Source organism: Caloenas nicobarica, chromosome 12 (assembly GCF_036013445.1).
Source record: "Caloenas nicobarica isolate bCalNic1 chromosome 12, bCalNic1.hap1, whole genome shotgun sequence".
Taxonomy (NCBI): Eukaryota; Metazoa; Chordata; class Aves; order Columbiformes; family Columbidae; genus Caloenas; species Caloenas nicobarica.
The window spans coordinates 1,575,202-1,601,813 of record NC_088256.1 but is presented as its reverse complement, the minus strand read 5'-3'; the positions used below and the strand labels follow the sequence as shown (position 1 = coordinate 1,601,813).

The following is a 26,612-nucleotide window of genomic DNA, read 5'->3' as shown; positions in this document are numbered from 1 at the left end:
GGTTTTATTACAGAGCAGCCTGAGATGTCCGCCTGCTTGGCCCAGCGAGGAGGCCCCAGCGCTCCCTCAGCCCCGAGGGCGGCCCCGTCCCCGCTCCCTGCGCCCCCCGCCCCGCGTGGGGCAGCCGGGTGGCGCCGCGCCCGGCGGCCCCGGCCCGCAGGTCCCCGGTGGGGCGATGCGGGAGCCCCCCGCCCCAGCCGCCCTCCGGCCTCAGCAGCCGGCCGGCAGGTCCGCGGGGAAATCGAACTCGTGCTGGCCGAGCCAGAGCTCCGGCAGCTCGTCCGCCCTGTCCAGGCCAAGCTCCAGCACCAGCGCCCTCAGCACCTCCTCGTCCACCGGCTCCGAGTCGATGCTGCCGGGGCCGGCGGCCGGGGGCAGGCGGCTCCCCGCGCCCCGCGGCTGCGTTCCCAAGCCCCAGCCGGCCGGCGAGCCGGGCTCCGGGGGGAGCCGGGCCCCCCCCGCGGCGCGGTGCTGGCTGTGGAGCTTCTGGAGGTGCAGGCTCAGGAGGTGGGGACCCGCCTGCAGAGCCAAGGGGGCGGCGGGGGCCGGTGGAGCTGGCAGGTCCCCGGTGCCAGCGCCGGAGGGGCAGCGCAGGGTCGCCGCCACCTTCGTTCCCCGCGGAGGGGACCGTAGCGAGCTCATCTCCTCCGGGGCCTGCGGGGACACGGCGGCGCTCAGCGGGGCGCGGGCGGATGGGGTCCAGCAGGGTTCCCGGGCCGGGGGAGGCTGCAGCGGAGCGGGGAGCGGCGCCCCGGCTCCCCCCGCGCTTACCTGGGCAGCCCCACTCCCCGCTCGGCTCCGCTCCCCGCACGGCCCGGCCAGGCGCCGCCGGATTTATAGCGGCCCCGGTGCGACTGAGCCGCCGGGAAAGGCGAAGCGGAGCGGGGCCGGCGGGCGGACGGGACAGGCTGGGAGGGATGGGACGGGACGGGACGGGACGGGGCGGGGCGGCCCCCGGGGCGGTGCCGGCATCGCCTGCCCCTCCGGAGCCTGGCAGGACCCCCGCGCCCCCGCTTCCACCTGGGTCCCTCCATGTCCTCCCTGTTCAGGCTGGGACTCACCGTGTCAGCCCATCCAGTGTGGAGCCTCCCACACTTCCCCATCCTGCCTGGACATTCCCAACACCCCCATGTTCTCTCACCTGCCTCCCAACCTCTTGGGTGGGAACCTCCATGTCCCCCACATCCAGACTGGGACACACTTGTAACACCTGTGCAGGGTGTGGGACAACAAGTGGGTTCAGCTGGTGCCAGGGCTGGCAAGGGTGATGTGGGCTGGTGCCCTCAGCCGGCGGGAGGGGCTGTGGGTGTGAGGGGGGCTGTTGAGCCTTTGTCCCACCTGCAATTTTCTTCCTTTGCACCGAGCTGAGCTCCAGCTGCCACTCCACATTCAGGGATGTGGATGGAGATAGTGGAGGGGATGCTTCACCCCATGCCTTGGTTTCCCCAGCTGTCTGTGGGTGCACCACCTGCCTGGTTTAGGGTGCCATGTGCCTACAGTCCCATCCCTGGGCGCAGCTCACCCAGCACCTCACATCATGTAGCGCCACAATATTTGACACGTGGTTTCCTATTGCTTATTTTTTTTCCCAATTGCGTTCCTGAAGCAGCTCCCGCAGCTCACAGGGCTGCCTGTGCCTGGTGCAGGGACAGAGCACACGAGGCCCTGAGGTGGGTTGGAATGGGCAAACAGCTCCTCTGCTCTCATACGCAGCTTTTCTCGTGGCTGAACAATCCCCAGGGCTGACATCTCCCCTGGGCACCCAGAGCCTTTCCTGTGCTGGCGGCAGCACCCACCCGCAGTCACCGCACAAGGCCGCTCTGCCCCCAGCCCACGGCGGCAGGCGCTGGGGAGGACATGGGAGAAACAGGGAGGGGGTCAGGAGTCACTCATGGGGACATGGGAGCCACATCCAGGTGAACTCCTGCCACACTGGATTTCCTGTTGTTTAGATCGGCAGTGAAAAACAAGAGATCAAAACAAAGCCACTCCAGGCTGGGAGTCTCTTCCTCTTACTATTTGCTCCAGCATAAACTAATTAAAGCAACAGGAAATATGCTTTCCCACGGTGGCTGGCCATCTTTAAAAAGAAACAGCACAAACAAAAGCTCTGCGGGCCAGGTGAAGGAGGGGACAAGGGCAGCAGAGGGGCTCCATGGCCCGAGGCACTGGGAGGGATCAGCCTCAGGTATCTGTACCTGTCCCCTCACTGAGATGCCGAGCGAGCAGTAGCTCTCAGGGGTGCTGGAGCATTTGGAGGCTCATCTGAGATCTCCCAGAACAGGAGCTGCCACCCTGCCCTGCATCTATCTCCCTTGCCACCCCGCAGAGCACCGCTGGGGTCACACAGGATTTCAGGAGCCCACCCCTCGCCCTGGGGAGCTCTGTGCCGCTTTACTGATTGGGCTGGAAGGGAAGGTCGCAAGTGCAACTGCAGATCTTTGCTTTCCAGCACTGGCTGGACCTTCAGTGCACACGTGAAGTGCTGTAGGAAAGAGCGCTGGCAAGGCAGGGTGGGTGCAGGAAGAAAAGAAACTGCTGAAGGAATATTTCAAATACTTTATTTTTAAAAAAATTCCCAGTTAAAAACACAACAGCTGCGCCTTTCCGTGGGCAAGAGGCGCAGCCCGGGCCCCGGCGGCCCTCAGCGCCGCTCCTGGGGCAGCTCAGGGGCCGTGCTCCTGCCCGGCTGGTGATGTGGTGCTGGGCTCCAGCTGGAGAGGGTACACAGCTCTGAACAGCCCCTCTCTTACAAAACATTGAAAACCAGTTGTGAGAATGAACTCTGTGGTGTTAATAAACGAAAGTGAAAGGAGCGAGGGAGGCTCTGCTGGCACCAGCAGGCTGTTGCTGGAGGGCCCACACTCCTGCCTGGGGAGAGCCACAGTGCTCTTATTCTCTTCTATAAAGAGAAAAAAATGAATCAACCAGCAGTAATTTCTTCCAAATTTCACCCGCAGCCACAAATTTCACCAGCTGCTCACATAAATACACTGTCTTCCCCACGGGAAATCCTCTTGCAGAAACCTGAGTCTTCCTTCTCCACTAAACAACATGCTTCAGATTCCCTGCAAAGAAAAGGAGGCAGGAAAAGATATTTCCACTGATATTTCAGTCTGATGGAGTGGCCCAGCCAGGGGCAGGGCTGCCACCCCTATGCCCGATGTACCAGGCAGCGATACAGGACGCCCAGCATCAGCGCAGACCCCCGTCCCCACTGGTCCCTCACTCCCTTGGCAGAGGCTGCTGCCCTCCTCCGAGCCCTACACAGCCTCCAGGTTCTCCTGCATCCAAACGTTGACCTCCAGCTCCAGGCAGCCCACTAAGAGATTTCTCTGTTATGGACAGAGTAACCCCAGCCTTCGTACTTTCCCTGCATCCAGGCCAAGACCTGGGCTTGCAGCCCAGATTGTTCTGCCCAGCTCTAATTACCCGTCCTCTGCTGCAGGAAGACTCTATGTGAGCACACGTGTCTGAGGCCGATGACACCCACAACCACGTCCAGCAAGGGTTTCATCTCATTGAATTAATCACAGAAGGGTTTGGGTTGGGAGGGACCTTTGAAGACCATCTAGTCCAACCGCCCTGCCACGGGCAGGACATCTTTCACTGGATGAAGTTGCTCCAAGCCCTGTCCAGCCTGGCCTTGAACACTTCCAGGGATGGGGTGTCCACAGCTTCTCTGGGCAGCCTGTTCCAGTGTCTCACCACCCTCATTGTGCAACATTTCTTCCTGTGTCCAATGTAAACCTACTCTTGTTCAGTTTAAAACTGTTGCCCCTTGACCTGTCACTACAGGCCTTGGTAAAAAGTCTCTGTCTGTCTTTCTTAGAAACCTCCGTTATAAAGTGAAATGCCACAATAAGGTCTCCCTGGAGCCTTTTTTCTCCAGGCTGAACAACGCCAGCTCTCTCAGCCTTTCTTCCTAGCAGAGGGGTTCCAGCCCTGGAACCATTTCTGTGGCTCCTCTGGACCTGCTCCAACAGGTCCATGTCCTCCTTGTGCTGGGGACCCCAGAGCTGGACACGGAGTTCCAGGGGGTCTGACCGGGGGGGCAGAGGGGCAGAATCCCCTCCCTTCACCTGCTGGCCACACTGCTGGTGATGCACCCAGGACACAGTTGGCTTTCTGGGCTGCACAGGCACATTGCCGGCCCATGTCCAGCCTTTCATCCCCCAGTATCCCCAGGCCCTTCTCCACAGGGCTGCTCTCTGTGCCTTCATCCCCCAGTCTGTATCAATACTGGGGGTTGCCCCGACCCAGGTGCAGGACCTTGCACTTGGCCTTGTTGAACACATGGATGCACTTCTTCAGCTTGTCCTGGTCCCTCTGAATGGCATCCTGTTCCTCGGGCATGTCACCTGCAAACTTGCTGAGGGTGCACTTGATCCCACTGTCATGTCATTAATAAAGATACTGAACTGTATCGGCCCCAGTGCAGACCTGAGGGACACCACTCGTTACTGATTTCCACTTAGACATCGAGCTATTGACTGCAACTCCTTGGATGCGCCCATCCAGCTGATTCCTTATCCATCTAACTCTCCATCCATCAAATCCATATCTCCCCAGTTTAGAGACAAGGACGTTGTGTGGGACCATGTCAAATGCCTTACAGAAGTCCAGGGAGATGACATCAGTTGCTCTTCCCTTATTCACCAATGCAGTCATTCCATTTTAGAAGACCACCAGATGAGTCAGGCATGACTTGTCTTTTGTGAAGTCGCTCTGGCTGTCTCTGATCACCTCTCTGTTATTCATATGCCTTGACATAACTTCCAGGAGGATCAGCTATACGATCTTACTGGGCACAGATCTGAGGCTGATTGGTTGGTAGTTCTCAGGGTCTTCCTTTTTATAATTTTTAAAAACAGGCATGATGTTTCTTTTTTTCCAGTCATCCAGGCAGCACACAGAGGGTGGCGACCAATGGTTTTCACTCAGGCTGGCAGCCTGTCACAAGCAGGGTCCCCCAGGGATCAATACCAAGCCCCACAGTGTTCAATATCTTCATAAACGATCTGGATGATGGGATTGAAAGCAACCTCACCAAGTCAGCTGATAATACCACGCTGAGTGCTGACATGGACACAGCAGAAGGGAGAACCATCTTACACAGACCTGGACAAGCTGGAAGAGTCAGTTGACAAGAACAGCATGAACTTTAACAAAGACAAGGGCAAGGTACTGCACCTGGGACAGCATAACCAAGAGCCCAGCTCAGGCTGGGATCTGTGTGGCTGGATCGGCCTTGCTGAAAGGGACCTGAGGGTCCTGGGGGACAGCAAGCTGAACATGACCCAGCGGCGTGCCGCTGCAGCAACCAAGGCAAACTGGATCCCGGGCAGCAATTGTGGGGCCATTACCAGCAGAGATAGGGATGGGATCATCCCACTCTCCTCAGCGCTTGTCAGCTGCACTTGGAGTACTGTGTGCAGTTCTGCTCCCCACAAATCCAAAGAGACGGACAGACCAGGGAGGGTCCAAAGGAGGGCCACAAAGATGATCTGAAGAACCTGTCTTGTAACAAAAGGCTGATGGAGTTGGGTCTCTTCTCCCTGGAGAAGAGAAGGCTCGGGAGGACCTCATAATGGTATTGCAGTACTTGAAGGGCAGCTAGAGAGAGGACACAGGCTCTCTCTTCACAAGGAGCCACATGGAGAGGATAAAGAGCAATGGGTATGAGTTGCACCAAGAGAGGTATCACCTCGTTATAAGAACGAAATTTTTTATAGTGAGAACAACTAATCGCTGGAACAACCTCCCCAGCAACATGGGAGAGTCCCCATTGCCAGAGTTTTCAAGATGATACTGGACAGGGTGCTAAATAATTTCACCTAGGCTCCCTTTCCCATGAAAGGTTGGGCCAGGTGATCTGTGAAGTCCCTGACAACCTGGGCTGTTCTATGATTCTAATAAGGACGAGGCCCCGTGCTCCTCTGCACAGCCAGAGGAAAGGCAACAGCACCTGTTGCCAACAGGGACCCACATCTCCAAGGTGACGTGCTGCTAACACTGAAATCACACGGGAAGCAGGAGACCGATGACGTTGTACACGATGAGCAGTCAAGTGAATGTGGTTCATCTTTCTAGTCAGCGAGAAAGGCTTCAGTGAGCTTTCCTGAAGTCCCCTCCAAAAAGACCTACAAGCCAGAAGCAGGAGTGTTGGCTTGGACAACTCACCTTTGACAGAGTTAAGAATTTCCTGAATTCTCTGTGGCTCATTGCGGTCTGGTCTGCAGCTCGGTGTGATCTCCAGCACGTAATCAGGACCGTACTCTGTGAAGAACTGTGGGGAGGAGGAGAGGAGAGTCAGCAGAGAGGCCTGGCTCGCTGAGGCTGGAGGGAGGGCCCCCATGGTTACCTGTTTGTAAAAAGGCAAAAACATTTTCTCCATCTTCTGGGCACATGTAGCTTAACTACATCAATGAGGAGCTTCTGCAGTGTCTGTGCCCACCTGAAGTTTGCAACTGCTACCAATTCAAGGGCTCAGTGGTGCAGCCAAAATAGCCTCATGTCTATCCCAATGATTTATTTGGGGAAGCTGTTGATGCCCATTTTACACACGGTTACCTGCAAACTTGATTTTTTCAATGAACAAAATTCAAGTGCTGCCTATCAGATATCCTTGCTTTTGGAGAAAAATCAGTGTGCTTCAAGGTTAACAACGCGTCTTTCCTGGCTGAGTGCTCCAATAGTGTGCATGCAGCTGAGCCTGTATGAGAAAAATCTGCAGCACGTGGGCTCTAGACCATAATGCAGAATCACAAATTATTGCCAGCAGTTTTATTCCACAAGCACACTACAGCAAGCAAAGAAGTAGACACACCAGGGTTCAAAAAATCAGTGGTAAAGATGCAATCTGCTTTCAATGCTGCGCGAATGAGATCACATCTGTCCCCAAAGCAACGTGGGCAGCAGGAAGCTGCAGTACATTGTGGCTGCTCTGAGCTCATGAAAAAATTACCATGACTATTCAGATCAGAGATGGACCCAGGGCCAGCCTGAATGGGAGCCCTATCCAGCTGTGTCATGCAGCGTGGGAGCACATACTTAGCTAATTAGCTTCTCCACAGTCTGCCCAAGGACTGATGTATATTTTTCAAGCAGACTATTTTCACAGTTTTCTTAGGTAAACTCCCTTATAGCTGAACATTTTCCTTTCCCCACCTCTGCCCAAAGATTGCTTTGGAAAGCCCCTGCTGAAATACTGATATGAGAGGGGAACACTGACATTTCTCCCACTTAGAAAGACTGAAAATGGCTAAAGCAGAAGAAGCCAACACGTTTTGGAAAGTCCTCATTGAGAGCTGGTGCCTCTAGACTGGTTTGAGTTTGCTCTTGAACAGGACACGGCTACTCCCAGAGCATCCAGGCTCCACTGGCAAAGCCCACTGACTCCACAAACCAAGCAAGCTGGCTTATTTGCAGGAAAAAAGGAAATACACCTAAAATCTTGACTGCAGCATCCATGAAAGAGCACATGGAAAAAGCACACCTCTCAGTAACTGGTCTCAGCTGCACGACCCGCTGCTTGCACAGGCAGTGGCACAGTGGACCCTGTACCATGTGTCCAGAACATCCAAAGTAGGAAATAACAAGGCGCAGTTCATCCTGACAAAGGCAGCATTTCACACTCTCTCATCCCCTGGCTTCTGTGGTGCCAAAGTGAAACGGAGCACCGATGGAGTTTCATGCAACCGTTTTTCAAAGTCTGTGTTAAAGGGTAAAGAAACCTGGACTTTTGCACTGATGTGGTTTATGGCACTTGAGAAGCTTTTGGTATTAACTAACTAGTATCCTGCAGCTCCACGTGCTGAGCTACCCAATATGAGCGCAGGTCAGTGGGGAGGCCTGGTAAATCTGGAACTGGGGAATGCCATTATGATGAGGGAGGGGGACGATATCAGACCCACCCGTGACAAGTGGTGGGACAAGACGCCAAGGTTAGAGGGGCAGGGTGCCAGCGAGGATCCTCAGCCGGTGGCCCCGAAATGTGTTGGCCTCACTGGAGGACACTTGAAGTCTTACGGAGATGAGCCAGGGACTCCTGAGGTAATAGAGGCCAACAGGAAACCCCAGTGAAATACTTCCGAGGAATTAAGGGCTGTTCCTCTGAGAAGGCGACGCAGCCAACAGCCCGGCTGAGATGCCTCTACACCAACACACGCAGCGTGGGCAATGAACAGGAGCAGCTGGAAGCCACCGTGCTGCTCGAAGGCTACGACCTCGTGGCCACCACTGAAACGTGGTGGGACGATCCCGTGACTGGAGCACGGCGATCGATGTCTGCAGGCTGTTCAGAGGGGACGGGCGAGGAAGGAAGGGTGGAGGGGTTGCCCTCTACAGCAAGAGATGGAGCGAGTGTGAAGAGCTGTCTCTGAAGAACAGCCACGAGCGTTCTTTTAAAAACAGACTTTTTACCAGGGCCTGTTGCGATAAGACAAGGGCTGATGGTTTTAAACTAAAAAAGAGGAGATTCTGGCCAGACATGAGGAAGGCGTTGCCCCTGAGGGTGGTGAGAGCCCGGCCCAGGTTCCCAGAGAGGTGGTGGATGAACCATCCCTGGAGACATCCCAGGCCAGGCTGGATGGGGCTCTGAGCAACCTGAGCTGGTGCAGATGTCCCTGCTCATGGCAGGGCTTGGACTAGATGGCATTTCAACCCAAACTATTCTGTGATGCTGTGATTCAAGAGCTCTGACGCAGTTGCTCTGAGGCAAACAGCCCCAGCTGCTCAACACAACACGTTCCTACCCCTCCAGTGCAGGTTCCTGTGCAGGTGGCAGGAAAAAATGTGTCACCCCCAGTCCTAGACCGAGACACGAGGGCTGAGACACAAACCAGCAGGGCACTGCACAGGAACCCCTGCCCACTTCTCCTGCCCTGTGCCAGCAGCAGGATGAGGACACGACCACCTCTCACTGCTGCTCTTAGAGGCGCTTCATATCTTTGAGGAAGCGCTAACAAAAGAAATTCTTTCAACCACTTACCAATTGACAGAAGCAAAAAGCAGCACCTGGGTATCAGCTGAGTTTTGACCCATCACAGGGACCCAGAGACACAAATCCACCAAAACGAACCAATAACGTAGGTTTTCTCTTTGAGGTGAGAGGCTTAAGCTTTAATATTTCTGAAGACAGTACAAAAGAGCCATTTGTACAAGCACCTTGTATCCACTCTCTTGCAGCCTGGAGGGGATTCAAGAGGTCATTTCCAGTGCTTCAGAAGACTCATTCTGCTTCTGCATCTCTCAGAATAAGGAAGATATTACAAGTAGGCAAGCTCCTGCTTCAGGAACAGCAAAATGCCTGCACTACTCACTCATCCATTTATTTGTAACAGGGGAAAATACACTTTTTTCATCCCTGAAAAAAACCCTGTCATTTTCAGGGATGAAACAAGCAGTGTTCAGAACCAAGACTCACAAGGAAAGCTAAAAATCCTCCCCTTAATCGGCCGCTCACCTGGAAGCTCACAACTGCTCCCTTTTAAAACTCACGCGTGCCCAAACTGAGAGAATCACAGATGTCCAATGTGCAACCCTGAAGCTCTGAGCAGGCCAAAAGGAGCTGAAGTTTAACCCAGAGGGAGACATACCTGGGACCGCAAATGTCTGCCCTCCCATCAGCGGGACGTCCCAGAGAAAGGAGCGGTGTCCAGGGTGGGAGTGCGACTGCCGAGCGCTTCGGTGGACTGAGAGAGGGTGGGAGCAATGGCTCAGGAGACAGGAATGTGCAATGACTGCAGGGAGAGAAATGCTGGCGGAAGAAAAGAGTAGGCATAGCTACTGTGGCAGAGAGGAGGTGAGACAGACAGACTGACAGCCTCCCGGACAATACTGCTCATTTGACACGGTGAAGAAGGTACCATCCTCCAGATTGCCCACTCCCACACTATTTAAGACCGTCACGATATGTCAAATGGGCAAAGATGCAGAGATGAGGTTCTTAAGGACATGGTTTAGAGCCAGTGTCGGGTTAATGGTTGGACTCAATCTTAAAGACCTTTTCCAACAAAAATGATTCTATGATTCTATATATGCAGCCGGTATCTCACGCAAAACGTTTGATTCCTGCAAGCACAGCCGAAGCACATGTCACACAGAGGCAAGATGTCCCCAGCTGGGTGCAAAACAGAGTGACATTTGGTCTCAAGTTGCACCGGAGAGGTTTAGATTGGATATTAGGAAAAAATTCTTCCCGGAAAGGGTTGTCAGGTGTTGGAACAGGCTGCCCAGGGCAGTGGTGGAGTCACCATCCCTGGAGGGGTTTAAAAGGCATTTAGACGCAGTTCTTAGGGACATGGTTTAGTGCTAGAGTTCGGTTAGGTTATGGTTGGACTCGATGATCCTGAGGGTCTCTTCCAACCAAAATGATTCTATGATTCTATTTAACTTCTCCCCAGTAAATAACCTTCCGGAGGGCAGTGGGCGGCAGGCAGCACACGGCTCTGCCCCATGAGCCGGGGCCCATCAGGCCACCTCACATTGCACACTGTGCACCCTCGGCCTCCCCCATTCTGTAAATCCCACAAAAACCTCACCTTACAAAAAGATCTCAACATCGTTTATGAAAGCATTTCACACTAGTTTACTGATGCTTCATTCCATTTCCTTGTGTCCTATCGCTGGTCACAACAGAAAGGAGATCAGCAGCTCCTCCTCCACTGCCTTGAGGAAGGTGCAGACCGCGATGAGCTCTCCCCTCAGCCTTCTCTTCTCCAAGCTGAACAAACCAAGTGACCCAAACTGCTCCTCGTACGTCTTATGAACACCCATGGTCCACTGAGACACTCAGGGACATCAGTCTGGTGCTGTGGGTTTCTTCCCTCCCTGCTCTCCTTCTTCCACTCCTGCTCAAAGTCTGCCAGCGTTACCTCCTCTGGTTTGTGAGCAGTTTTGGGGGACTAAACAAGGCTATCAAGACTTCATAAACATGTCTTTCAGCAGTCTTAAGAAGACACAGCACAACTGCACGCAAGCCAATACGAAAACATGAGAGGGACCCTTACCCCTGGGCAAGTAAATCCTATGCTCAGCATGATGAAATAACCTTGTTTAGAAGGGAGGGTGCAGGTAACTACATCAGAGTTATATTAAAGAAAACAAAGATGATCCTTCAATGTTCTTGTCGCCACAGTTGGTTTCAGAAATTATTGATCTTGGTTGTGAGTTCAAGAGCTAAAAACACAGGTCAGTGCTGATGGGAAGAAGCAAGAAAACATTTAAAATTGATAAAGGAAATCCTTTGAAAAACTCTAAGCATCAGCTGGTGGCTCTGGCTTTCAGAGTACTTGTTGATACAAACTGCTTAATTCATTTCAGAACAGGATTATAAATGTAAATGAAAAATAGCATCTGGTGCCACTAGTGAGGCACTAGTGGGATAAACTTGCTGACAGGGAACGCTCCTCCCAATGTCTTTTAATTAGCGGTTCATCAGTGCAGCAAAGCCAGGGAGCAGAGCTGTACTGAGAGGTTCCTATGCTGACCTAAGGGCTGTGCCTCAGGGTGCTTCAAACACAATTCACCACTTCCACCTGGTAACTGAGGGGCCTGGTCCCTGGGCATCTGCAGCGGCTGCAATTCACTTACCTGCATCCTCTGGGTACCAAGAGAAAGGCAGATTCCAGGAAGGCGGGCTGCTGCTCCCTGCTTACTGACATGAACATCACCATCTTTTAGCTGGTATCTGATCTAGAACCCTTCAACTCACATACCAAGGCCACTTCTTATTACCAAGGTCACTTTATCACAAAGGCTACTTCATTACCTTCAATAAAGCACACAGCCATTGGCCTTAAAATAATCAGTTTATGACATGCCAGTGTCTCCATGCATTCTTTGTGGACCTGATGTATATTCTAGCAGAGCGCCGTGGATTTCTGACTTGTTCCCAATTCAGCTCCAGCAAACTCCATTAACCCAAGAGCTTTCTGGCTGTGACGAAACACCGCTCCAGCCACTTCACCTGGCGTTCGACGAGCGCTGCAGCCTCGCTCCTGATCCTCAGCAGCTGCTTTGCTGGGTAACGTCACCACCCCAGAGATGATCCCTCTCCGTGGCGCAGGAGTCAAGATGCGCTTGCTCATGGCAGGAACTTGGTTTTACAAGCCTGCCATAAGTCTCCTACAGGTGCCCAAGTGGGAACGGCAGCACTTGGCAACTGCTCCATCCAAGACAGCTTGTGTTTCCCCTCCCTCCAGCTCATTCCTCTTCAAGCGCTGCACCACAGCTCCAAGAGACAGGCTGGGCTGATCTCTCACAACTTTTCTCCATGGTGAACCCTCAGCAGCTCATCTCATCTCCAGAAACAAAACCACAAGCACTGTTTTTGCTGCAATGGGAACACAAACAGACCACGACCAGCAGCACCACAACCCGCAGCCCGCTCAGCTCCACAGCCCAGGCACAGGCCAGCCCAGGAGACACCAATTCCTTTGAGAAGGAGCAGCCTGAGCATGCAGGGCCCCACCGTGCACCTTGTGACATCTTGCAATCAACTCATTCCCACACTGCTCTTATCCTTCAGGACACTCAGTACAGAAATCGTTAACACAGCAAATAAACTGGTCAGAGCAACAACAAATGGGCAAACCCTAACACCTTCAGCAGTTAATTCCTGCAGAGGGACCCACTCTTTTGGCTTCCTGAATACAAGAGAAAGATCAAGTCTTGTTTAAAACTTGTTTCTGCAGAAACCTGGCTAAAGGATCATATTTAAGCACAATACCTCTCAAAAAGCATCTTGTGTCTGTAATCACCAGTTTCTATAATGACGAATTTCCAGTTTCAATACACACAAACACTTTACTTCCTCGTGTATACTGGTCTGTGAGATCCTTAGACAAAGGTAAAACCATAACTCTCTGTAGTCACTGTAGGCTTGATCTGCTTTGCATGTGCAGTTTTATTTCTGTAGGGTCAGTAACATTGATCTGTGGTTTGAGACCTATTATGAACTTATATTTACTTCACCAAAATTCAGTCTAGATTGTGTCCCTCCAACCAGCTGTCCAGCCCCACTCAAGACTTTAAAAGCAGCAGCCCTGGAACTGAGACAGCTCATATGTGATCATGATCTGGCCCCACAGCCCGCTGCTGGTCAGAAAAGCTTCAGAGTTGCAACCTGGTACTTTCTGTAAGTTGAGGAAAGTAAGTCTAAAATTTAAACCCTTGAGAAAGGCCTGGCTCTTTCCTGGCAATAGCACATGCCCATCCTGAAGAGCAATTTGGGCAAACAGGTGACTCTCCATCCCCATCCTCTCTGTAATCACCTGAGACTGGAGTTTATTGGCATCTGAGATCCTTTGCAAAAAGATGTGACAGCCTCAGGTTTTGGGAACAAGCACGCACTGTGCTGCTAGGACAGTGCATTATTGTTACAAGAGTGTCTCAACAAAACAGTATTGAGCAGCAAGGATGCCATTTGGATTCGGTAAAATGACTCAGCTCTCGTGCAAGGAGAAGGGAGGGTTTGTCAAAGCATTACCTCGTGATCGGGGATCTCGGAGGACAGCGTTCTCCCAAGGATGAGCCCAGTCAGGTATGTCCAGCAGCGAGCTGTGTTGGCAAGGTTGTAGCCTCCTGTCTCCAGTAAGAATTGTGATTTTGGAGGGGGCAGAGTGGGGAAAGGGAAGACGGGAGAGATTTTAGTGGAAGGGAAAAAAAAAAAAACCACAGAGGCAAGATGCACAGTTTACATGAATTCAGCTTCTTTCATCCACTTAAAGCTGTGCCCAAAACTGACATTGTGCACCTGCTGCCTACACAAGGCCAGGTCTAAATGACACTGTATGCAAGGACAGACCTCCCAAACTGGACCCCGGTTATAGGGCACAGGCCAGGATCCTCCAGCCACCATCTCAGACCCAGCACGAGCCCCCAGCAACAAGGAGGAGTGTTGGAAGGTGACAGGGGAGCAGTGAAGGGCAGCGGTGGGGATGGGGGATTCTTCCCTTTTAGTGCCAGTCTTCTACCCATAAAGCACAATACACACGCCCAACCATTTGCTGGTGAGTTATTCAGCACTGTCATGTTTGAGAGGACAAATATGAAGCTCAGTACAACTTGTGACTGCTTTACAAGTAAATGAGTTTTCATAGTCACTGTGGTAATGGTCACCTCTGTGGTAACAGTATATGAGTCCTCAAGGAGAAACCTGAGCTGAAAGCAATCCTGCAAGAGACTCAGAGAACGTTTTTTTTCCAGCAAAGACAACTAAAATAGTAAAATAGAAAACCACTTTGAAGAGAGGAAGACTGTATTTTTCAACATTACTTTCTCTTTGGGATTTTGGTTGTTTGTTTTCCCCTGGTCAAGTATTGACTCCTCCCCCAATTTCCACTTCAAATGCTTCCACAAGCACAGTGTTGGGTCACTCTTTGCACTCCCCACTGGACAAGCAGCTGGTTATGCAGCAGGGCAGAGCTACGTCCACCTTAGCTTTTGTGGGTGTAAGAGCCCCGCTGTTCTGTGCAGGCACCCAGTTCCTTTCCCAAGCCCCTGCTTGAATTCAAACAAAATCATTCACTGCCAGATGCACAAGGTAGACTTGGGAACACAGCGCTCACTTCTAAAGAGAATGGCTGAAGGGCTGATCAGCAGAGAGGGGAATAAGAGGTGCCACTGAGAAGCCAGGGACAGGTCATCAGGGTTAACAGCCTCTGCTCTTCCCTGGAGGAGCCGAGCAGCCTTTAACTTGAAAACTTGGGGTCAGGACTGAGATTTACACCTGTTGGTGTCAAGGATTTCAGGTCTATGTGAAAACACAGAGTGTCCTCCTGACGCTGCCCAGCTAGTGCCAGCTCAAGGGCACACACTCGAGGAAGGGCTGTGGGAGGACAAACCAGTTTGCTTGTGAGCAGCAGGACGTGTGTGCACTCACCTCCTCCCAGGATGAGAGTTGCAAGCTGCCACTGCAGGACGTACTTCAGGCACTTGCCCACTCCCTCGGGCGTCATGTTGAAGGAGCACATGGGATCTCCAGCGATGGTGTCTGCCCCCAGCTGCAGCACAACCGCGTTCGGGTTGAATGCAGCGTACACCTCCTTCAGCACGCTGCGGAGAGGAGAAGCAGGGGGGTTACTGTAAACATGGCTCAGGGGGATGCTGGGTCCCTCAGACCCACTGCTGCCTCTCAAGGTTTCTGCATTGTCTTCTCACACCCCCCTCATACCAGTTAAGCTCCCTCTGGTCCCAGTTAGCCCTCTGCCTCTGCTACTCTCCTGCAGTAAGTTTCTCCCTCAAAGCACTCATCACAGGGCTGATGAAGGCAAAACCATCCCTGAGAACACACAGGGGAGTGGGATCTAGTCCTGATCAGCTTAGTGATAGCACCAAACCACACAGTTACATCGGTGCCCAGAGCAAAAGGGCTGCAAGCCAAATCCAGGGGCTTTTCTCCTCTGTAAAAGTCACGCTGAAGAGAAGGATCTGGCAAAACAATCCTAAACTCTCACACACCTCTCACCAGGACCAGACAGGTTGAACAGAGCAAGGCTCTGTCTAGGTTCTCACTTTCCTCTCTCCCATATGGCTCTTGAGGCAGAAATACGTTTTCCCGCAGCTCTAGAGGATGCTGGGGTGCAGCAGGGCCAGCGTCCTGGAGACAGTTTATTAGAAGTATTCTCTCTTGCAGAAGGCAGTCGGGCATGTCAGACATTTGGCTTTGCTCCAGAAGACTTTTAGTATCATGAACACCACAAAGGGAATAATCCTGTTCCCAGCACTGTGCTCCAAAGCCCAAAATACAAGGCAAATAATGGAGAAAAACATGTTCCTTTCACAACAAAGTTTTTATTTTGCTAAAGTAGAAACAGATGTGACCCCTGGAATAAGTGCTCTTGCCTTGGTTAAGAGAACCAAAGCATCACCAGTTCTTATCTCATATGCAATTAGAAACCACTGCAGAGCTGCTTCCATGACAAAGAGCTAGCATTTACGAGCACTCACCTGAAGAAACTTAAACAGTCACTGCACCCAGACAAGGAACCCCACTGAGCTCAGTGCCAAGGCAGAGGCCCGCCAGGCTGAGGCCATCAGCTCTACAAACACCACAAATTCACTACTGAAATACAGGCACCACTGGGAAAAAAACTAGAGTGGTGAAGAGAAAATGTCTGGAAAAAACTCAAACCCCCTGAGATAAAATACATGAGCCTGGGCAAAGGCAGGATCTCTGCTCAGCACGCGTATTCACCCCAGGTACAGCAGCACAGCCCCAGCACCCCGGCAGGGCCTGCTTCCCAACAGCTACTCACACCATTTGTGTTTTGACAGCTACCAGGCCATGTTGACCACAGTCTCACCAAGCTAAGCAGACTGAGGCAGAGAGAGAAAATCACAGTGCCAACGGAGGAGTGATCAAGTTGGCATAAGCTTCCTTCTTGAAGTGACCCAAGGTCAGCCTCTCTTCTGCATATGTCAAGGACGGGATGGATGAGAGGGGCTTCCACCTCTGCCCAAGGCCCACGTTGTCCTACCCTTGCCTTGAGTAAGGAGGACCCCTTCCCACGGAGCAGCAATTAGTAACAAAGTACTTTAATTGGAGCCTGTGTCATTCAGCTTCCAGAAACAACAGGCAATGATCCGTGTGTCACACCGCCTCGAAAGCAGCACAGGAGTTTATCTACTAGAACACAAGTGATCAAACACAAGCACTGCAATTTATAGAAAGGAAAGTTCAAAGCGCACATGCTCCGAGCTGCCAGGACCAAACTTCCTCTCCATTTATTTATATCACTGTGCTGTGGCAGATCCGTCTCCACCAGCACTGGGCAGGAAGCTGTCCTTGGCACCGGGGGAGGTGACACCGTTTTGCACAGTCTCTTTGCCTTTCTTCTCCAGGAATGCCTGATCTGGCAGTGCCTTGGCAAGGAGCAGAGGGCTGCAAGAAGCCTTAAGGAAGGACTGTAATTCAAAATAGTAAATAAACAAAATCTGTGCAGCCTCTGTTCTCTAAAATCCCATCCAAGTACACTGCATCAGAGCAAGAAAGCTTACGTTTCACAGATCTGGTAATACTTCTCATCCTGAATGCCATCTTGAATAGGTACATTCACGCTGTAATAGCGACCTTTCCCCAGGCCAACGTCTGTCACATCACCAGTGCCTGCAAACCAGAAACACCCCATGGTTAAGTATTAGGGAAAGGAGATCGGCAGGAGGAGACACGTGTGGGATGTCTCAGATGGGAGCAGAGAGCCAGAAGCCTTGGCATGCTTGTGAAGCCCACTTGCCAGCACCAACACAGGAGGGGCTGGACAGACCCGCTTCTCACCCTCTGCCCAGTTCTGTCCTGCAGCTTTCAAGGGCTGAGGTGGCCACCCAGCAGTTTCCCCCTTTCCACAAGCAGAAAGGAAGAAATGCCAAATGTAGCTGCCCCTCTTCTCCTGAGTCAACAGGAGAGGCAGCGAGACACCTCTGCTGGACAGAACAGACGGGACTTGCCTTTGCTGGGGCCTCATCAGTGATATGTGAACCTAATTAGCACCAACTTCATAAGTTCAACTTGCCTGGGAAAAATCCTGGTGAAAACTTGTGCAGAGAAACAGTCATGACTTTCGAGGTGAAACTAAAGGCATCTTCAACTCCTGCCAGAAAACAGAAGAGGAGAAAGGTTCCATGCATCATTCACATAAATGACAGAGTTTAAACACACAAACGAGCCGCTCAATAAACATGGGGCAGCAAGCGGAGCGGGAACAGAATGAACAAAGCAGAAAACCAGACGTGGCTCAATAAATCCATCCTTAATCAACGGAGACCCGAATTCAACTGTAGCAAGGTCACAACTGAAATGTATTTGGTGGGTCTCATGCTAATCACCACCGGATGGATCTCGACACCTCAGGTCAGTGCTCATGTTAGCAGCACTCGCCTGTCCGAGGGAGGGAGCTGAGCAGGGATGCCTGGGCCAGAGATGGCTCTGACTGGAACCAGAGCTACTGAGCTCTTTTTCTCAGCACTGCTGCAGCTCAACATGCCTTTTCCTTAAAGACGTGTTAAAATAGTGGGGGCGGAGAGGGAAAAAGAAGTAACAGGAAACTTAACAGAAACCAAATGTAGGGGAAAAATAGAGAAAAATGAAGTATACCATAACATTTAGGAGAGCAGGAAACGTTAAATGGTGTTGAAAGAATGCTGCTGAAGAACAGAGCAGTTTTGGCAAGGCCAGCTCTGGCTTTAGTTTTATAGCATCAAGCTTTCTTTTAAAAGCAACGTTTACTGACTGCCTCCCTCTAGCACTGGTGGCATTAAACAACCAAACACTGCCAGCAGCTGTTCTGCTGGGATGGGAGACAAGGGACTGGGGGAAGTCCTGGCTGGAGAGCCACTGCCAGAGGGGATTACTGGAATGCAAACATGCTGTTTGTTGCTTTAGGTACAAGACTGCTGCCTAGACCCTCAAGAGAGGTCTGATGAGCAGCACAGGGTAAATTCATAAAGCAGGACAAGGCAGACATGGATTGAGGGAACTTGGCTGCACTGAAAGGAGGCAAAGCCACAGTTGTTGCAGCCCTTCTGTCCCGACAGACCTTGGCTTCTCCCATTCCTCCCCGAGTCTGTGCGGCTGTGCTGTTTGCAGCCTGTGCTGGACCTTACCATCCCCATGATGCAAATCCAAATCGATATAAAGGACACGGTCAAATTTCTGGCGTAGCCGCAGGATCCCCAAGACAGCGTCATTCAGGTAACAGAAGCCAGAAGCTTCATCTCTGTAAAAACAATGTCTGAGAGGTTGAATGTCGCCAAGGCAATCACCACTGACTCAGAGTTGTCACTTTTACTTCATGAGTCTCCAACTTGTGGGGGCACAAAGGAGGATGAAGAGTCCGGCCAAGGCCCAGCAGGGGTGGGTCAGGAACATCTCAAAGCACGTCTGGGCAGCACAGAGAACACAACTCCTTGTGCCAACTGCTTCTCAACCTTGGGCTTGCTGGTGGCTGGTAACGCATCACCTGGCTCTGCTGCAGAGAGGCCCTGCCCCATGCAGGGCTTGGCAGGGCACCTCTGAACATTTCACTGTTGCGCAAATAAAACGTTAGCTTTCTACACCTGAGATATTTTAAAGAAGTTTGGAGCCACTCAACTCAAACCCACTCTCTGCTGTACCTCCTCTCCCTCTGCGGCAAGAGGACAGGCCCCTGGACAGTCCTGCTTGGCCATTTTCCTGCAAGTGCTGGGCAGGCAGAGGCAGCAGCCCAGGTCACCGCTCCCGGGAAGGTCCTGGCAGTGAGAGGCAAGTCCAAGGCAGTCACAACACTCTGCTGCTCTGTTCCAAAGTCTCAGGGTATGAAGGTTAAGCCTCTTCCCAAAGCAACACCCTCCCTTCCACCCCAGGAAAATGCAAATAGGATGCTCCACATGCAGTCCCTCACAACACAGCTCCTGGGCTCAGCCAGAACATACAAAGGACAGATGTTGCATGGAAAGATTTATCCCTGATATACACCAGGGGGCAGCTGCCATATTGTTGGCATCAAAGGAACAAGAAAGTTTCTTAATCCCTACTGCAGACTCGCTTCAAAGTCAAGTCCTTGTCACCACTTGGCACTATCCCATACAAACTCTCAGGGCAGCTGAACCACTTTGCAGCAGGAGTATCCGAACCCCTCTGCCCCGGGCTCGAACGACTCCAGGATCTGAGATGTGCCTCTTGGAAATGCTTCTTGACTTTCAGCTACAGCACTCGGCTCATTTCCCCCAACACTCCCCTGCTCAGCAAACAGCTGGTAACAGCAAGGAGCAAGCCCGGGGCAGCAGAACTGCACTTGCTCTCATCCCCTGCAAATGTCACGGAGCAGAGCTGCTCCCCAGTGACTCTGTTCATTTACAGTGATGCTGAGAATTGGGATGTTAGCGGGTGTGCTGGGAATCTTCCTTAGCTGCAACTGCACACCGTACTCCTCCCCTCTTTCCCAGCCTGCAAGGAAGCAAAGCGAACCTTGTCCAGTCTCGGGCACTCTCTCCACGCTGTAACGCACAACCTCTTACAAACCTGAGGCCAAGCAGAGCAGGATGCCAGCTCGGACAGCGGCTGAGCAGTGTCAGAGCTGCAGCCCAGGGCCAGCACGTGGGATTTCTGACCCCACAGACCCACACAGCAGAGCTCGGGCTGTCAGTGCCAGGACGGAGGGCAGGGCTGGGTCAAGAAAAGGCACCAGCTCAGCATCTCACCCTCTGCCCCAAAGGCACACCAGTGAACTGGGAGCTCCAAAAGCCCCAGGTGACAGTGGTTACCATTCCTACCTCTATGACCTTGGAAAGTAGCTAAGCCACTAGACAGCAGGTCTTTTTTGACAAAAGGACATGTATTTTGCTAGGACACAGGTCCTAGCACCAGGCACTTGCAGCTGGGTATCAGTCTGGCTGGACCTTCACACTGGACTGGCACCTACCACAGCTGCTGCTGACTCTGCAGCATCCTGTGCCACCTCCCTGGGCTGGCTGGGAAGATCCTTTGGGATCAGAAGTATTAAACGCCTTTTTTAAACAGACTTTTTGCTTCCCAGAACAATGCTAACAGCGCAGCTCCGTGGCAGCAACACTGCTGAGATTTCTTCTGTTACAGGCATTTTATAAACCATGCAATCAAGATAAAAGAGAACAGAAGATTTTCAAAGAGCCATCCTTCCTGCAAAGAGCAAGAGAGCTCAGCTCAGCCAAGCTCAACTCTCTCCTGTCTCACCAAGCTGTAGCTGAAGGCATCTCCCGCAAAGTGCTGAGCAGGAAAAGGGTCCTGATGAGATGCTGCCATCACTGGGATTTGCACATCACCAGAGAAACCTCCAGGGTTTCTCTCCCAGGTCAGAAAAGTCACTGGAGCAAGAAGAGAAAACTACGCATTCATGTACAAGTTGTCAGGGTTAGACATGTGGTTCGTGCCAATTTCTGGGGCTCCCCAGTAAAAACAGAACGGCACTGCAAGGGCCAGTTAACTGGGGACAAGGAAGGGTGCTGTATTGTCTGTGTTTGCAGGCAGGCCTCATGCTTTGTGAGATGGGGGACACAAGTTAAAATAAAACATGCATCCATGGAAAACAGGGAAGCCATGGAAACAAATTATTTTTACCACTTTATTTTAATCACAGGATTCAGGGACAAAATTTTTACTTCCTCTCCCGTTTTTCCGGAAGCTCATTATTGACATTACAGCTCAGAGTAAACAGCCACCCACAGAGCATGGGGAAAAACAGAGGCCAGTCCTACACTGTTTCAAACCTGTTATTAAGAAACCAGAAGAGCCACACCAAACAATTTGGGTGACATGTTGCCATGTTCTCATTCCCTTCCATGTTGGGAGCAACACCAATCGTTTGCCTCTCCACAGCCTTTCTCTACGGCCTTTGTGAAATCAATTCTCACTGGAACTCCCAGAGATAACCAAGTACCAATGGATAGCAGGACACCTCTGAATACACGGGTCCCAACCTGCGCTGCAGTCCCTGGCAGCACCAGGACGGGGCAGTAACCAGCCGCTCTCAGGCCTCCGCCCTACACTCTGCTTCTTTCCCATCCACCTCCTGCCTTCCCTCAGCCCTCGCACACCTTGCTCTCTCCTCCAGCTGATCCCCGCTGGATGCACCGGCAGCGAAGCTGGGAGCTAGACGTGGGGTTCAGACAGCAGGTGAGAAAACACAAGGGAAGAGATTGTTTTCTTACTTCTTTGCATGATGCCACCCTCCAGGCCAGTTAATCGCTACCTTGCACTTGCCATCCAGCAGGCACTGGGCTGCGGTGATGGTGGCTCCTCCCACGGCTGCCGCATACTCAAAGATCCCTTCAGTAGCCGGACAGTCGTAACCTGCAGGTAAGAGTCTGTGTGTCAGACACAACAGGCCTTTTCCTCCGGGGAAGCACATCCTCTTCGTTTTGAGCTCTAACCGCTGCTCAAGCTTTCTGTTCCAGGCACAACGAAAAAGCCACGGCACAAAACCCTCACAACAGGTATTGGATTTGGACTCACACAGCAGATTTAGGGGGCGTAAGTAGGAAAAAAAATTGTATTGGGTTTGAGAGGCAAGGTTTCCATAGCTGGGGGGAGGGAGCTGCAGGGGTGGCTTCTGTGAGAAGATGCCCAGGAGCTGCACCCCTGTTGGACAGAGAGGGCTCCAAGACAGACATGCTGCTGGCCAATGCTGAGCCCATCAGCACTGCTGGTGCCACCTCTGTGACAATACATTCAAGAAACGGTAAAAAACGCTGCATAGCAACTACGAGAGAGAAGTGAGAATGTGCAGGAGAAACAGCCAGTGAAGGAGGAGGGGCAGGAGGTGCTCCAGGCACCAGAGCAGAGGCTTCCCTGCAGCCCGTGGTGTGGTCCATGGTGAGGCTCCCTGCAGCCCACAGAGGTCCACGGGGGAGCACAGACCCACGCACAGCCCGGGAAGGACCCCACACCAGAGCGGGGGATGCCTGAAGGAGGCGGTGACCCCGTGGAGAGCCCACGCTGGAGCAGGCTCCTGGCAGGACCTGTGGCCCCGTGGAGAGGAGCCCAGGCTGGAGCAGGTTTGCTGGCAGGACTTGTGACCCCGTGGGGTCTGTTCCTGAAGGACTGCACCCATGGAAAGGACCCACGCTGCAGCAGTTCGTGGAGGACGGTCTCCCATGGGAGGGACCCCACGCTGGAGCAGGGGAAGAGTGTGAGAGGAAGGAGCAGCAGAGACAACGTGTGATGAATGGACCACAACCCCCATTCCCCATCCCCCTGCAGCACTCAGGGGGAGGTGGGTAGAAGAGCTGGAAGTGAGGCTGAGTCGGTGAAGAGGGGTGTATGACAGGGAAGGTCATTTTAATTTTGTTTTCAATTCTCACTATCCTACTCTGTTATTAATTGGCAATAAATTGAATTAATTTCCTTCAGTCGAGTCTGTTTCGCCCATGACGGTAACTGGTGAGTGATCTCCCTGTCCTTACCTCAACCCATGATCTTTTCCATCGTAACTTCTCCCCTACCCTACTGAGGAGGGAGAGAAAGAGTCTTGGTGGGCACCTGGCAGACAGCCAAGGTTGACCTGCCACAAAAACCAACAAACAAAATGTTTCTTTGCACTCAGATCATTCACAGACGGGTCTTGAACCAACTTCTGATCCGTGTGACCGGCCAGCCTGACCTACTGGTCCCTCGTACCATCTCGCAAAACCACTCAGTTCTCTGGCTACTCCACCAGGAAAGCCCTGACACGGTCACTGATGTACCTCCCGCCAAAAACAAATGTCCACAAAGGAGATAGGCCTAGGTACGCTGCAGCTCTATAGCTGGAATATGATCTTCACCTATTCCTACAGAGCCAAACCCCAGCAAGGTGTGACCCTGGGGCTGCTCCTCTGCCTGCAGAGCAGACCAATGTGAAGGGCAGATCTGGGGAATATTCAGGAGATCAGCACAGCCCCTGCACCACTGCCTCCATGCTGGGGCACTCACATTCCTGAGACAAAGACCATACCCACAGTCACCCACCCTCTGTCACTGCTGCACTGCTCAGGTGTCTCAAGATGGAAGCAAAGTCACCAGGCAAACAGCAGCCACTCTGGTCCCTGGCCATATCTTCAGGCCGTTGTGCACGCGTGGCCTCCACTGCAGCAGCCTCACAGCAGCCGCTCTCAGCTCTGTGCCAAGGGCAGCACGTCAGGGCCCTCTGTCCCACTCCAGATCCTCAAAGGAACAGCAAAATGCGCTGGCTCCAGGTGTGCGAGGGACAGGCTGCGCTGCGGCGAGCAGCAGCATCAGGCTGGCAGTACCTTCTGCTGGCCACAGTGAAAACACCAGCCTGATGAGTGACCGCTGGTTGCCAGGGTTCAGCAACACGCCAAAGAGCATTTCCCTCCACAAACAGCCCAGCAGCACACCTGAGCTCACCCCTCTGACCAACCCCCTGCAAAAACCATCCTGGACTTGCTGCTCAATTAATCTCTTGCCGAACATACGTGTCCTTACCCAGTCCATACTCCACGGACTCCGGGTGGTCATCGTCCCCCTCCTCACTGACCTTCTGCAGGTGCTGCAGGTAGGCATCCGTGTGGAAGCTCGCCATCTCCTCCATGGAGGCCACTTTTGGCTTGACTATCCTGGGGAGAGAGGAGGAAGGGAGCATGTCAGGTCAAGAGCCTCCAGAGTTCAGCTGGAATGCCCAGCTTTAACCACCTCAGACCAGGAGCCTACTTTTGGCAGTCACTGTTGAAAAAGCAAACAAAATCCCCTCCTCCTCTCCCACTGGACTGTCACTTTGAGTGAGAAAGCTGCTCAGCTGAGCTGGAGCAGGCTCTTCCCCCAGCTTGGCAATGTCTGCTGTGCCCATCCCAATCAGGAACAACTGCAGGTGCTGCCCGCATCCACCTTTCCAATTTGCTTCAAGCTTCTTCTCCTTTTCTGCACATCGGAAAAGCAGCTTGAGCAATCCCCAGCAGACCTGACACTCTGGTTACACACAGAGGAAATAACGGAGTGACAATGTCCAGGCTCAGCCCAGTGCTGCAGCAACACACCAGCCTGCTGGGTCGAGCTGACCAGCACCTCTTGCATGCTCTTAACTCCACCTGCATGCAAAACAGAGACCGTCTCTGTCCTCAGCAACTTGCATGTCACTTTTCCCAGCTCTGTAATCAGCCTAAATAAATCTTGGGACGTGTCAAAGCCCTCTCCAAATCCCAGACTCTGGGGGCACACACACAGGCACCAGCTGCACCCCAGTACAGCTCCATTGCTACTGGAAGACTGTGAGAAGCTGCCAGCTCCAGGACAGCCCAGGCGCCGGGTACTTCTCACCCCACAGCAGGGGGAAGAGCCCTTTGGCTCTGCCTCTGTAACCGTAACTACAGCTGTTTCCCAAGCATGCTTGACCAAATGACTAGAAAAAAAAAAATTTGTAAAAAAGTCCCCATACCACTTTCTGGCCCTGCTGAACTGGAGCATGGGTTTTTTTAAGATTTTATGAGATGAAACATATGAGAAGCTGAGCTAAGCCCTTTTTTTCCCTTCATATCCCCCAGTGTCAAGAGCCAAATGGGGCGGGAGGGTTCTCACTCTTTTGCCTCAGACCTCGTCTTCTCTCCTGAACAGCACCAAGACCTCACAAAAAGTCTCCCAAATCAATCGCAACACAGCAAAACAACATGGTCCCTCTCAGCATCAGCACTGGCCCAGGGATTTGGAGCAGCAGGTGACAGCGTGCTCTATGGAGAACGCACAGGGCAATTTGTATCCCATCAGACCAGGAAAGGTAATCATAAATTACACCTGCCAGAATTACCACAATCTTGGCCATTTAGCTAAACAAGCAGACTTTACTTAGTTCAAGAAGGACAGGGAACTGCTGGAGAGAGTCCAGCGCAGCCACAAAGATGCTGAAGGGAGTGGAGCATCTCCCGTGTGAGGAAAGGCTGAGGAGCTGGGGCTCTGGAGCTGGAGAAGAGGAGGCTGAGGGGTGACCTCATTCATGGGGATCAATATGGAAAGGGGGAGTGTCAGGAGGATGGAGCCAGGCTCTTCTCGGTGACAACCAGTGATAGGACAAGGGGCAATGGCTGCAAACTGGAACACAGGAGGTTCCACTTAAATAGGAGAAGAAACTTCTTCCCAGTGAGGGTGCCAGAGCCTGGAGCAGGCTGCCCAGGGAGGTTGTGGAGTCTCCTTCTCTGCAGACATTCCAACCCGCCTGGACACCTTCCTGTGTAACGTCATCTGGGTGTTCCTGCTCCGGCGGGGGGATTGGACTGGATGAGCTTTTGAGGTCCCTTCCAATCCCTGACATTCTAGGATTCTGTGAGACCTTAGAAATACACAGTGTGTGTGCCCCTATAATCACACTGCCAGCAGGGACAGTAACCTGCAGTTACTTAGTATCTTCCAAACCTTAGCAAAGAAGAAGATATTCTCTTCACAGAAAACAGGAGCACTTACTTCATCTGATCAAGTAACGAATACGCTTCAATCAACGAGTGTACCATACTGGCCTAAAAAAATGGAGAAGACGACTGTGAGAACAGCTCCAGTGCAGGACAGACGCTCGGCGAGCGGGGCGGGCCGAGCCGCAGCTGAACGGGCCGCAGGGCCCGGGCAGGGCCCCTCAGGGGTGTGCGGGGCAGGCCCGGCAGCGCACGGCTCCCCCGCGGCGGGGGCGGCACCGGGACGAGCCGCCGGTGTCCCCGCTCCCGCGGCCCCGTGAGGGGAGACACGGCCCCCCCGCCACACACCCCTGCCCCGGCCGGGGCCGCCCCCACCGCCGCCCCTTCCCCGAGCTCCCCGCGCCCTCCCGCCGCCCCGAGGCGCCGGCAGCCGCCCCAGAGCCCCCGGACTCCCCGGCGTTCCCCCGGCCCCACCACCGCGCTCCCAACGCCCCGCGGTTCCGCATCGCCGCTCCCGGGCCCCGCCACGGCGCTGACCCGCTTGGGCACTTTGCAGAGGGAGTCGCAGAGCGCCACGTACTCCGGGCTGTACACATAAACCGGCGGCGGCGCCGCCATCGGAACCCCGGCCCCGCCGGAAGTTCCGGGCCCGCCGCGGGAAGTTCCGGGCCCGCCGCAGGAAGTTCCGGGCCCGGGCCCGGCGGGAGGCGCCCCCGCCCCGGAGCACGCCGGGAGCTGTAGTCCCGTCCCGCGCGGCGCCGGGA

The 26,612-nt window shown here is 53.1% G+C and overlaps 2 protein-coding genes across 4 annotated transcripts; both read right to left on the bottom strand.

Moving 5' to 3' along the window:
- Positions 1 to 153: 153 nt before the first annotated feature.
- On the bottom strand, positions 154 to 1,749 carry CITED1 (Cbp/p300 interacting transactivator with Glu/Asp rich carboxy-terminal domain 1). Its single transcript, XM_065643678.1, is given in 4 exon segments — positions 154 to 659; positions 794 to 1,010; positions 1,013 to 1,041; positions 1,710 to 1,749. Coding segments are annotated over 4 exon segments (735 nt in total). The 3' UTR covers positions 154 to 210.
- Positions 1,750 to 2,582: 833 nt separating this feature from the next.
- HDAC8 (histone deacetylase 8) lies at positions 2,583 to 26,508 on the bottom strand. Of its 3 annotated transcripts, XR_010606868.1 has the most exons (12): positions 26,386 to 26,508; positions 25,904 to 25,956; positions 23,942 to 24,072; positions 21,667 to 21,808; positions 18,607 to 18,719; positions 17,517 to 17,594; positions 17,005 to 17,113; positions 14,888 to 15,060; positions 13,493 to 13,587; positions 6,184 to 6,289; positions 2,985 to 3,068; positions 2,583 to 2,902 (listed from the first exon to the last, which is right to left on the bottom strand). XR_010606868.1 is itself a non-coding variant. In XM_065643280.1 (11 exons), the coding sequence occupies exons 1-11, from the start codon at positions 26,464 to 26,466 to the stop codon at positions 3,046 to 3,048; spliced, it is 1,104 nt and encodes a 367-aa protein (XP_065499352.1). In that variant the 5' UTR covers positions 26,467 to 26,508; the 3' UTR covers positions 2,583 to 3,045. The 3 variants fall into 3 exon arrangements, 2 of the variants coding, with proteins under 2 accessions (XP_065499352.1, XP_065499353.1); XM_065643280.1 differs by having other exon boundaries at positions 2,583 to 3,068; XM_065643281.1 differs by lacking the exons at positions 2,583 to 2,902; positions 2,985 to 3,068 and having other exon boundaries at positions 6,189 to 6,289; positions 13,493 to 13,591.
- Positions 26,509 to 26,612: the final 104 nt, after the last annotated feature.